This window comes from Seriola aureovittata, chromosome 17 (assembly GCF_021018895.1).
Source record: "Seriola aureovittata isolate HTS-2021-v1 ecotype China chromosome 17, ASM2101889v1, whole genome shotgun sequence".
NCBI lineage: Eukaryota > Metazoa > Chordata > Actinopteri > Carangiformes > Carangidae > Seriola > Seriola aureovittata.
In genome coordinates, this window is record NC_079380.1 from 19,595,192 (window position 1) to 19,607,860 (window position 12,669).

Consider the following 12,669-nt stretch of genomic DNA (forward strand, 5'->3'; position numbering starts at 1 on the left):
TTAAGTTTTATCATTCAATTTTAGGTCAAGTTGGTTGTTTGTGTCTATATGTCAGCCCTGTGATAGACTGGCTGACCTGTCCAGGGTGTACCCTGCCCTCACCCAATGTCAGCTGGGATTGGCTCCAGCTCCCTCCCAACCCTATAAGGATAAGCAGTTTGGATGATGGATAGACATTTAAATTTTACTGTGACTTTGTGTCATTAGGGTAGCTAATAAACAAAATATAGGAAAAAAAAGAAAAAGAAAGTTATTTTGATGTTTTATGAGGTCACTGTGACATTGACCACCTAAAATCTAATTAGTGTAAGTGAGATATTACGTTCACAAGAATGGGACACACGGACGGACACACACACACACACACACACACGAAAGTTGGAAGGCAAGCAACGGTACCGTAGGGGAGCAGGAGGATCAGAACCAGGTGAGCAGTCAGCGGACGAACCAGCCGCAGGGACCAGGAAGCGCAGAGGCAGAACTCGTGGTCGGGGACAGAAGGCTGAGGCGGAGATGAACGCTGGAAGGTCTAGCATGGATACAGAGAACAATCTGGCAGTGAGTGAGTGAGTGGACCAAGGCTGCTTAAATACTGGCTTAATTGGAGATGGAGTGCAGCTGGGAGCAACAGGTGGGGACGGTGAGGCTGGGGAGGAGGTGTGGCAGAGAGGTGAGTGTAAAAACACCAGTGAGATCAGGTAGGAGCGATTGTGACAACACACGAATATTTGTTGTGTTTTTCCACTGAAGCAGCCACACTCGAGGCCTCTGGGACTCGTTGTAAATCTTTACTAACACACTCATCCACCTCAGCCCGGTTAGCCAGAAAGTTAAATGTCCCCAGTGAACATCGTCCCGTTCACAGCATCTTAGCTCCGCAAGCATCTTTGTTCACTTTCATGCAGTGGTGGCAAGATGGATTCAGCTCTACAGTAAGATTTTTGTAAATTCACTCATCCTGGGGCACTTCAATAATGAGCAACAAATTGGTGGTGGAAAAATGGAGTCTGATGAAATCTCATGACCTTGGTGTGGAGAATGTGTTATCTGCTCTGCTCTTTGTTGAGTTTGAATTTTCTAAATGTCATGTGTTCTATGTCCTTTTTATTGTGCTTCTTAATAACCATCCTTCCTCCTTCACTCCACCCCTCACTTTAACCTTCTCCCTCTCTGCACTCCAGTGCTCTTTCTGAGGGAGGGCATGGTTGGAGAGTAGCTTCCTTCTTTCTTGTCTCACCCACTTTTCTCTTCATCCTTCACTCCTACCTTCTCCTCATCACTTCTTACTTCAGATTACTTCCTCTCCTCTCCATCCTCTCTTCTACCATGTGGTGGTGGACTGTGTTGGGCTGTGTGCTGCTGATGGTGACACTCACCTTATTCCTGAGTACTCGTCGGCGCTACAAGGTGTTCAGCGAGAAGTGCCTGAGGCCCCCGGGACCCTTGGTCACTGACAGCAAACAGAGGGACGAGAGGCTGAAGAAAGGTAAGAAAAAAAAAAGTGCAGTGTCTGACCTTGATTATTGTGCATCTTCACTTCAAAATACTTTATTTGTCCCTTAATGGACAATTAAGGGCAAGTGTGTTTGTGTGTGATTGGACCAAATCGTCTACTTTGGCGTCCAGTTTAAACGCACACCTTTCAGTGCAACCTAAACATACTGTATCATCAGTGATGTAACCCGCAGTCATCGGGTGCTTCAGGTCTTTCAACAATCAGAAAGCCTCGCCCAGGTGACCCAGGGTTGATCATTGTCTAGGTAGCTTAATTTACCATTAATACGTCAAATTTGTAAATCTTAAGACTACAGAAAATTCCCTGTTAACAAGTCTATTTCATGCATCGTTTTAGATTGGGTGCTACCACTTCATCACCCTACATAGGCCTACAATCATTTCAGAGAGAAATCAACCTACCTATGAATTGAGGTTAGGAAATAATATTGATTTTACGGTGACATAATTAACATCCTCATCTTTTGTTGGCTACTGGTACTTGCCCACGAGATGGCAGCATTAGAGCACAAATGGCAACCTGTTGAATCTTTCTGATTAAAGGAGACAAGCGGTATTTTTTTAATGTAACTGTGGTGTGAATTATATTTCACAGTGTGAAGATTATTCAAAAAAATTTAATTGTCCTTTTTCCCTCTCATGAATCGACGGCTTGAACCACAGTTCTCCTGTTTAAAACACCACATTTGTGTTTAGAAAGAAACACACGGGGTCTGTTGTTCACCTTCTGGGTATGAATGAGAACCTGTAGAGACAGAACATGGTGTGGTGAATAAATAGCATGAGCTAGATTATTGAAACTATTTTATATATTTCTTTCAGTCTGGAGTATAGACGAGTGATGGAGCAGGGTTTCTTTTTGCTCATAAAGTTTAATGAATGTGGATGAGAGAAAAAAAAAAAAAAATCAAGAAAGACTGTTTTTAAAACCTGTGCATCTCCTTGCAGGTTTTACTGCGGATCGTGTCCCGCCTGCTCTGGATGCAGTGGTGATTGGAAGTGGTGTGGGAGGTCTGACAGCAGCGGCGGTTTTGTCCAAAGCCGGGAAGAGAGTTTTAGTTCTGGAGCAACATGATCAGGCCGGAGGCTGCACACACACCTTCGAGAATAAGGGATTTGAGTTTGATGTGGGTAAGATACCAGTACACGTACAGAACAGTATATAAACACACACACCAGCACACATCCCTGCAGCTGCAATGTAACTTTTCCTCCAGTTAGTAAAAGATCATAATAATGTGTTCAAACAAAGATTCACAACGTGATTGTGTGCCTCCACCAACCAGTCAAGTTGCAGGGAATATGGTCACAATTTCCTCTTACAGCATTGAATAATAGCCAGGAGTGTTTTTGCAGAGCATTATGATGTCACAATGAAGTTGACCTTTGACCTTTTTAGATATAAAATGTCAGCACTTTATCATTTTATCTTCTTCTTGTTAAATTGTGTTGGAAATTCTATATTTAAAGTGTGAAGCAGATTTTCTGCAGAGTGGAGCTCAGCAGGTATTGATCTAAGAGGATTAACCAGTTTATCAATTGGACTTAATAGAAACTTAAGAATTATTCAAATTTTCTGTAGTAATTTGAGAAGAGTAATGCTGTTTGGATTTCTTAACCTAAAATTTGGTTTTACGCCACTTGTGCTCAGATTTATGCCAGGCTCTTTTTATTGCCCTGTTTAGAGCACCACAAATTACCTTTACCTAAGTTTTTATAGTTGTAATGTCATCCATAATTTCTGTCTCTGTAAAGTTAAATTAGCAACCAATTTGTCACACAAAGACAGGGAAGGCATATTCAAATCTATGTGTGACCAGGTACACATAAAACAGTCTTGTGATAAAATCAAATGTGTGCACAAATGGAGCGTCTGTTCACTAACTTTAACTCTGCCACCTACAGGTATCCATTACCTGGGCCAGCTTCACGAGAACAGCCTGCTGAAGATTGCTCTGGATCAGATTACAGAAGGACAGCTGCAGTTCACACGTCTGGGGCAGCACTTTGACACACTGTTCCTGGGTCAGCCTGACCAGCGCAGGTAGGGCGTGCCTCATTACTTGTTACAGCATTGTAGAGTTTCATTCTTTCTTTTTCTTTGTTTCTTCTGAAAAGCTTTTCTTTTTTTAGTTTTAGTAATACTTTCCAAGGCTTCTCCATATCTTAATGCATCACAAAATTACAAAAGTGTTTATTTTTTCACACTCTTGAGAGTACCCGTCCTACCTCACTTCTCTGTCATTCTCAGGGAGTACCATATGCATGCAGGGAAGACTGAGATGGCAGCAAGCCTAAAGAAGCAGTTTCCAGGAGAGGAAGAAGCCATTGATGAGTTCATGAGACTGATGAAGGTACAGGGAGGAGGATTAAGGTTGTGGAGTGGAGTTTTTTTGTGCGACCACTCGTGGCCATCATTCATAAGCTCAGTAGTGGTATTCACTGCTATACAGATGACACCCAACTGTGTGTAGCAAAATTGAAAAAGGCACCTCAGAGGGGAAAAAAGAACACATCCAATCTTTCTCTTTGTTTGACTCTGCAGCACCTGCTCACTGTCTGAACAGAACTTGCTTTATAGGTAAAGTCTCTTAAGTTTGATTAATAAATACACCTGTGTGTCCTCCTCTTTCAGCTAGCCGCAAGGCGGACGCCACTTATCGCCATCTTGAAGATGATACCGTTTTGGCTGGTTAACTTCCTTGTTCGTACCGGCCTGTTACATCGCATGTCTTCAGTGTTCTCCCTGGCAACAACCAACCACTCAGAAATAATGTCCCGCCTCACACAGAACAAGGACCTGCAGGCACTGTCTGCCTACCTGTTCTATGGTGCTCGACTCACTCACACACACACACACACACTATCATAAAATTCATTCTCAATGTAAACCTTCTGCAATTACCTTTTTTTATATGATTTTCTTTTTAGGTGTCCCCCCGAAAGAGTCCAGCTTTCTCATTAACGCGCTGCTTATTCACCACTACAAACGTGGTGCATACTATCCTCGAGGGGGCGCCAGTGAGTTCGCCTTCCACATCATTCCTGTCATTCAGAAGGCAGGCGGCACTGTGCTGGTCAGGGCTCCTGTGCAACGCATCTTGCTCAACCAGCAGGGGAAGGCCTATGGTGAGAAAGACTCTGTGCTCTAATGCAGTGGCCTTTTATTTATATATATATATATATATATATATATATATATATATATATATATATATATATAGTGTGCGCAGCTCGTTCTGTTCATGGTGAAACACTCCCTCTCTGACACCCACCAACTCCCTGCCTGTCAAGCAAAGCTATTTCTTAAGTCGTTTTGGGCAACTCCAAGTCAAGTCAGAATCCGTCATAAGAAAATGAATAATAAAATGAAACACATTTTAAACATTCAAACATTTAAACAGCACTCGTAGTACTGGTAAATTGATCTTAGGTATGCAGAATCAGTTACCACGAAGGCAATTTGCTGTGCCAGCTAAAAGTCTACAACATTACACTGAATACCTTTTGTTGCCTTTTCTTCAACTACACTGACAAAACAGAAATTGCTATTATTGGCCCCAGCTTTCTGCACCCACAACTTCAGTCATCTCTTGCTCCTCCTTACAATTATTCTGAGCTCTCTGGAAGCAAACTTGGTGTAAAATTTGACTCCCACTTCATCTTCAGAGTGATGTTTCTACAATCTATGCAGCATTGCCACGATTGGTTCGATTTTGAGTTTTACTGATACAGAGTCCACCATGAGCGTGTTCAGGCACTGATGTTTTATTTTTGTTCTTACACAAGCCGCGCCGAAGGAAACCAACCTAGCGAATCAATAATTTCTTCAGAAACAGTCCAAACAAAGAACAGTAAAAAGAACTTCTATGTATGTGTTTATATCAAAAACTGTTGACTTTCTACGAAGCAATGCTAGATGATTCCTTGTGATGAACAGTATTTGTGTGTCAGGTGTGACAGTGCGTAAAGGACAACAAGAGATTGAGGTTCATGCCCCTGTTGTCATTTCCAACGCTGGCATCTTCAACACCTTCCAGAAGTTTCTGCCTCAGCAAGTACAGGACAAACCAGGTAACGCAGTGTGTGTTGTCAGTTGACTGCAGACACTGAACAGTGCATTGTAGTCTTATGTCATTTGCTGTCTTTTTCCACTGAATGTTACCTGTAACGTGCCTTTGTGTTTGTAGAGATCAAGTCATTGACGGGTATGGTTCGTCACGGTATGGGTTCCTTCTTGGTCTTTGTTGGTCTGGATGGAACCAAAGAGGAGTTAGGGATTGTTTCTACCAACTTCTGGATGTACAAAGACAACGACTTGGATTCATTGTAGGTTTCTTTATATCTTTTTTTTCCTTCTTCACCTTGTATCCTTGTAGTTTTGATCTCACTTCCATTGCTCTGTTCTATTGTACTCTTCATTTTATGGATTTACCTAATGCATTTCTCAATGTGTCTGTGTCTGTCTACATAAAACTGTGCATGAAGAATGGAGCGATACTCTAGCCTGAGCAGAGAAGAGGTATTAGGGAACATTCCCATGATGTTCATCACCTTCCCATCGGCTAAAGATCCCACATCCAGCATCAGACACCCAGGTAACACTCAGGCACATGTACATTAATGTATACTCACTACTTGGTCATCAAATCTGATCTTTGTCACCTTTGATTCTTCTCTTTGCTCCTTGAGCCTGTAAATTCCTTTCTGGATAGTGCAGCTTCCAGTCAAAGAAATGCAAGGCTGGACTAATTTATTCTGTCTTTGCAGTTCGACCAACGTAAGAGACAGACACAGACTTGATATAAACAGGTCTCTCAAAATAAGTCTCATAAAAACACACTGCCACTACACACCTTAAATATGACACACACTCACACATCCAGGACAATAGTGACACTGCAAACACATCAAACTATGAGCAACAAATAGGGGGTCTCTGAATTTATATGAAGCCTCAATCAATTACAGTTAATTATTCTATGGCTCAGGGATTGAAAACAACTACAAACAAACAAACAAACAAAAAAGATTACAGCAAAAGGCCCATAACCTTAGCCAATCCTTCACATGGGAAAAAACAGTGACAGTCAATGTTACACTCTCGGACAGTCCTATTAAAAATAAAAATAATATTAAGCTGTGGCCAAACACATTTTAGAAACCATTGTTTTCATTATATTATCAACTCAATATGCTGTACCTTTAACTCATTCAGAGCTGCAACGTGCTTAATATCAGAGCGCTACTTCCATTGTCTCCTAAATAAGGCAACACAGTTGTTAGATTTATAGAGAGTATGTTTTACCTTTACAAGAGTGAAGGACTTTACTACCGTTAACGTGCCCCTGCACATATTCAACTGGCCAAAGTTTACCCACAAGCAACAATTTTACTGGACAACCCAGGATCATTCTCTCAAGGAGATAAATGAACTGAAAATGTTGCACCACTCTTTCTTTATTCCCCTTCCTATCTCTCTGCAGGTAAGTCCTGCATGACATTGCTGACCATGGCTCGCTATGAGTGGTTCGAGGAATGGGAGGGGACAAGGCTTGGCAAGAGAGGACAGGACTACCTGGATATGAAAAACAGCATGGCCCAAGAGCTGCTGGAGTGGGCGCTAACCATCTTCCCCCAGTTGCGGGACAAGGTATATGTCAGTGCTTGCATGTAGTTGTTTATGTACTTGTGCCTTCATACGGTTATTTACACTGCAATTCCTGCACACTTGTTGAAAGACTTGATCAAATCTACATCTAATCCTATCCTCTTATCAAACTAAAATTGGTCAGACTATCACTGTAAAGATGCGCTAGTTGATATTTTGTATTTTTGACTACATGTAATGTGAAAGGCATGTAGTCACACATCTGCAGAGAACCCACCCCAGACTTTTTACACATGCGGTGAATTTGAATTTCTACAGTTCTGTAATCGCCATCATCTACTGTCGATTTTCCTTTTCCCTGCCAGTACAACGTGTACATACTGTATGTGTATGTATGTTCAGGTGGTGATGGTGGACGCTGCCACCCCTCTAACAAATGTCCACTATTTGGGCGCTCCAAGAGGTGAGATGTACGGCGCTGAGCATAACTTGGAACGCTTCAACCCAGAAACGGTTGCTAGGACACGACCACAGACGCCGATCGACGGGCTCTACCTAACAGGTGACTTGACGGGACAGTTTCAAGTGTAGATTCTACAGAGATGTGACAGGTGTGCTCAGCGTTTGTTTGTGTGGGTTTGTGTGTGCGCAGGTCAGGATGTATTCTGTAACGGCATGGCTGGAGCTCTGCACGGCGGACTGCTCTGCGCCTCTGCTGTCCTCGATCAGATCCTCTACATTGACCTTCTAGCCCTGAAGACCAAGCTCAAACGCAAACGGACCAATCATAAGCTGATCTAGCAGCGACCGGGTTGTAGTATAAATGCACATAAATGCTGTTAAATGAATGCTTTACACACACACACACACGTATACTTTACACCTGATTCTCAAATTGAGCTCAATTTCTGGTGTTATTTTAGGATATTTTTTTTTGTTTTCCATCGGATACCATTGTTCGTGACAACAGTAAAGGAATCTTCCACATTGAAGCTAGCAGGTAGAACACCGGCTATGGCAGCTCTAATGGAGGAGATGGATGAATTTAAACCCAGAAGGACCTACATATGGCCTATTAAATGTGCAGCAAACTGATTTAAAATAATAATCTGTCATTAAAAAGAACATAGGCGTTAGGCCTCGGCATTCAGGGCTTCATCCCCGGATGTTTCGCGAATAGCCCCGGATCTCAAAGATTTAAAAAATATGAGGTGAACATGGCATTATCCTGAACTGCAGGAACAGCGGGGAACTTACGGAATAAAATGTCAAACCCAATAATATGAGCAATGTTGCAGAAAGATGCAGAAGCACGAACTGATTTCCATAAACCTGTTGGTGAATGCTGCACTTATCCTCCTGCCTCAATACATTTCCATTTATCAGTGTTGCATTGTCAGAGAAAAGCAATACAGTTGAATACAACAACTCTGCTGTTCATTTGTTTGTGCTGCTGTTTAATGCTGTTGTGTTGTTTCTATAGTAAGTCTACACTCATTTCACCCACATAGGATACACAAAATTTCCTAAAAACCTCCATCGTGGGAATTATGGCGTTTATTTTAATGTTTTTTTAATGCAAGTAACTGCAGGGAGTTTTTCAACACCATCAGTCACAGCAATACTTCAGCTGTTCCAGACCACAAGTGCAACACCACATACCCACATTATACTTTTGCTTTCTTTTAAAAAGGCTGAAATGTCAGTGTAATTTAATGTTCCCACAGTAAGACTGGTTGCAGACATGAAAACATGTTAGGTGGCACGTATATTGTAATTTCCTCGGTGTAGGGGAAAAGGGCGTATCAGGTGTTTTTTTTTTTTTTTTTTTTTTATAAATGACTATTAAAGAATTGGTACCTAAAGAACAACACTTAAAAAAAATATCACACAAACTGCATGTTGTCAAAAAACAATATTAATTTGTGAATAATTCACCCTTTAATGACAGGATTTCTTGTTCAGAAAGGAGTAACCTGCAGAAATGTGCTGCCTTTATGGCCCATTGGCATTGCAGCTGATAAATGGAGCCACACTTTTGATGTCAGACATTTTTACACCTATTATGCAACACACAATGAAGCCTGGGTATAACTGGATGTATTCTCTGCATGGCTCTACAAAGTGTTTGTGTAACATTTAGTTAGACAATCAGCACCATTATTAGATCTTGGTACAACCATGCTGCGAGCTTATTGGCTCACTGAAGCTGATGATATTTCCTCCTTAGTTACAGGAATTTGGTACCAAATGACGAGGCGTTTACCCAATAGTAGCTAAGCACAGAAAGCTGTTTTTGTGCCTTATATGGTTAATAAAACTGCTTGAAGAAGTGTGTGTGTGTGTGTGTGTGTGTGTGTTTGTGTGTGTGTGTTAAAAAGTGTACCACTTCCTTCACACATTGGATGTTGCATATTTCTCACACAAAGTAAACCAAGCTCAACCTCAACACCTTAACATTTTATTCTCTTCATTAATCTCATCCCAATGAAACTTGAACATATGGATCAGGGCATATAGATTTATATTTAAATTTAAAAAATAAGAAATATCAGTGCTGTAATGTCGTCTCAGCAAGTTTAGTTTCAGATAAACATTAAAACATGTTTAATCACGTTTCTTACTTTCATTTTGATGTGTAGGGGAGACAGGCATGGGTAGTATATCTGTTTGTATGAAGAAAAAAGCAACTGAAACAATGAAATAATTGTCAAATAAGTGAGTTTTCCTTAACAAGTATAAATATATATTAATGTAGTACAATTTCTTATATGGTCAGAACGTTTCCTCTTTATAACCTCTGATAACTTGATAATGAAAGGGTTTTTGAGTAGAGGGAGGGTCCTGTAGTTTCTTCCTGTCGTCCATCTCCTTTATAAGGAGATTACCTAAAAGCCTGACAGCCAGAGCGTCCACGGTCCTTCAGAAGTGTTCTTCCACGGTAAGAATTGCTTATTAAGTTGAAATATTGAGATGACCTCTTACTCTGTCTTGACTTGGAGGAAAGCTCCAATTTTTTGCATCTGTCTACTGCATGAATGAAGGGTATGTTTTGTGCTCCTGTGTCTGTCTGTCTGAACAAGTTACCTTGTCAAACAGTGATTATGCCTAAAGGAACCGATATCATGGACACAGCGATATCAGTTGCCAGTGAAGTTGCTGGAGTCCTTCCAACACACCGTCAGTGCTCCATTCAGATCAAAAATAAATGCTCAAACTACACCCTGTCTTTCCCCAGGTAACTGCAGTTCTTTTCTGTCTTACATTGAAATCAGTTTATCATTTCATATATCATATATATATCAATTTATTAACACTTTTCCATTGTTTCTAGTCTACACATAAACAGTGGTTGGTGCGTGGAGATGCTGCCACCCACAATCGACCCCTCTTCAGATGGGAAGGGACTGTTCAGCAAGACTGCCGACACTGCTCGAGGAGCTGTTGGCGTCTTCACCTACGATGTCGTCAACAAATCTACAAAGGAGGTCACTGAGAAAATAGCTGTCATGTTCTCCGTGCCCTATGACTTCAACTTCTATTCAAACTGGTTTGCAGTGGGAGTCTTTGGAAAGGACACAAAGTGTGATCATGATCTGTATCATAACATGTACAACAACGAAGAAAACAAATTTTCCAGAAAGAAAGGAGGCTGTTGTGTCAGTTACAAGAATGATCGAATTACCATCTTGGCTACAATGTCAGACTCTTTCCAACCTGATATGAAGGTTGAAGTAAGTGACAGCTGAAATAAGAAAATGAACAAGTGCTAAGATGTAGCGCAAACCTGGAGCAACTTAATACCACATTTGTGCAATTCAAACTGTATTCTGCTTCGCTTTTTATTGAATGAATAATTTTCTCTTGTAATTTGCCTCGGAGCATGAAGAATCGGTAATGGCTTCTGTGTTATAGAAACTGGAAACTAGATTACTGTGATTTCAGCTGTAATGTCTTGTGATGAAGTAAACTGTGTTATAAATTGCTTTTATTTTTTCACTGTAAAGCTCAAACATTCAGTAAATCTGCAAAGTCAGTCCTCTTCTGGGTGTGGTCATTCTCAACCATGAGTTCTGTTTTTGAAACAAATAAGCTGCAGTATTACTGAGTCAGATGAGAGAGTGGTCTTCCCACCAATACGTTAGTTCAGTTGTGACTGTACTTGAATACATACAAACTGCATATTTAATAACAGATATTTCACCAAAGAAAATAAGCAACTTTTATTTATAAGTTTTATATAATTTTAAGAAATACACTTATTTTCTTTCTTGCTGAGAGTAAGCTATCGCTAAATAGCCAATGTTAGCATTAACAGCTGGGCAGGGATACCAGTTCAGGACAGACTGGATGTAACAGTGACTGGGTGTTGGAAAGTGAGGAGGACCAGGGCTAACTGGTTAGCATGCTAACTTCAGTAAAGAAGTGATAGAAATAACAAAACAAGAGGGGTGCTTTCCACCTCTGGAGACAGCTCTTGGTGAGTAAAGGAATAAAGTTTAATGCTGAACTTGCAACATTTCTTCTAGACTGGTAAGTAAACAGCTTGGTGACGTAGCAATTATAAAATTTACAAATAGCTCCTATAAACTGTACATAAACCCAAGTGTAAATATGACAATCAGCCATTTTAAGGACATCATGAACCAAACTTTGTCTTGTCTCTTGTGAAGAGAAGTGGTGGGGGAAAACTGTGCTTTTAATAGTCATGTTTTCTTTTGGTTTTCTTTTCATGTAGCACAGAACATGTGGTATAATTGATGACCCTAAAGTCAGCAACCAAAGTGGGAACTAAAAGTAGACTATACTTTTGCTTGATTTCACGTGACAGCTGAAAATCATTGTCATAATCCAGGATCCGGTCCTTGATCTTGCTGGGAACATGGTGGCAGTGTAGTGTGAGCTTGACCAGTCTATTCGCTATTACTGTAGAAATTGGCCAGGAGGTCCAACCATAGGATGACAAGGTCCTGTCTGTTTTCATGGTCTTCTCTGATGAGCTGCATGACTACACCAGTGTGCTCCAAACATGCAGGAACAATAAGAACCCCACCCTTCTGCACTCAGGGCCCAATTTAGCCATTATTGAAGAGAAACTTGGTCAATCTTTGAGAAACAATGCTGAAAAATACCTTCCCATTGACACGCAGCAGTGAGATTGACCAAAACTGACTGATGTTCTCTGAGTTTTCCTCTTTGGGGATCCAAACTCCCTCAGCACATCTCCACTGGTCAGCAATTCTCCCCCTTCACAACACCACCTTAAAGTTTTTCCATAGGTGTCGGTGGAGGACTGGGCAGCGTTTGCAAACTGTGTATGGTATGTCACTGGGGCTTAAAGGAGAGGTTGAGCGTGCTACCTTGATGACTTCCTCAATGTCCTTCAGACTCCGCTCTATTAGACTGAACTCTGTTCTTGAAAGTGCTGGGCTGACGAGAGCTTTGTTGGGTTTCAGTTCCTGTTCCCTCATTCGGAGATTCATGACAAACATTTGGTAAAACGAAAGGCAAAAAAAAGGTTGTTACCCAAGTATCCAAGTATG

General features: G+C 41.1%; 2 protein-coding genes across 3 annotated transcripts; both read left to right on the forward strand.

Moving 5' to 3' along the window:
* Positions 1-1,326: 1,326 nt before the first annotated feature.
* Positions 1,327-9,434, forward strand: LOC130185410 (all-trans-retinol 13,14-reductase-like). Its single transcript, XM_056401881.1, has 12 exons — positions 1,327-1,486; positions 2,464-2,646; positions 3,421-3,559; positions 3,767-3,869; positions 4,151-4,346; positions 4,447-4,644; positions 5,470-5,589; positions 5,706-5,844; positions 6,004-6,113; positions 7,002-7,168; positions 7,529-7,688; positions 7,779-9,434. Exons 1-12 carry the CDS (start codon positions 1,327-1,329, stop codon positions 7,925-7,927), a joined length of 1,824 nt encoding a protein of 607 aa, XP_056257856.1. The 3' UTR covers positions 7,928-9,434.
* Positions 9,435-9,777: 343 nt separating this feature from the next.
* LOC130185122 (DELTA-sagatoxin-Srs1a-like) lies at positions 9,778-11,162 on the forward strand. Of its 2 annotated transcripts, none has more exons than XM_056401387.1 (3): positions 9,778-10,067; positions 10,210-10,364; positions 10,461-11,162. In XM_056401387.1, exons 2-3 carry the CDS (start codon positions 10,231-10,233, stop codon positions 10,873-10,875), a joined length of 549 nt encoding a protein of 182 aa, XP_056257362.1. In that variant the 5' UTR covers positions 9,778-10,067; positions 10,210-10,230; the 3' UTR covers positions 10,876-11,162. The 2 variants fall into 2 exon arrangements, with proteins under 2 accessions (XP_056257362.1, XP_056257365.1); XM_056401390.1 differs by having other exon boundaries at positions 10,226-10,364.
* Positions 11,163-12,669: the final 1,507 nt, after the last annotated feature.

Coding starts and splice junctions, on each gene's coding strand:
- LOC130185410 (XM_056401881.1), top strand. CDS start 1,327: ATGTGGTGGTGGACTGTGTTGGGCTGTGTGCTGCTGATGGTGACACTC. Junction 3,560..3,766: donor GGTCAGCCTGACCAGCGCAG/GTAGGGCGTGCC, acceptor TGTCATTCTCAG/GGAGTACCATATGCATGCAG. Junction 7,169..7,528: donor TCCCCCAGTTGCGGGACAAG/GTATATGTCAGT, acceptor ATGTATGTTCAG/GTGGTGATGGTGGACGCTGC.
- LOC130185122 (XM_056401387.1), top strand. CDS start 10,231: ATGCCTAAAGGAACCGATATCATGGACACAGCGATATCAGTTGCCAGT. Junction 10,365..10,460: donor TACACCCTGTCTTTCCCCAG/GTAACTGCAGTT, acceptor CATTGTTTCTAG/TCTACACATAAACAGTGGTT.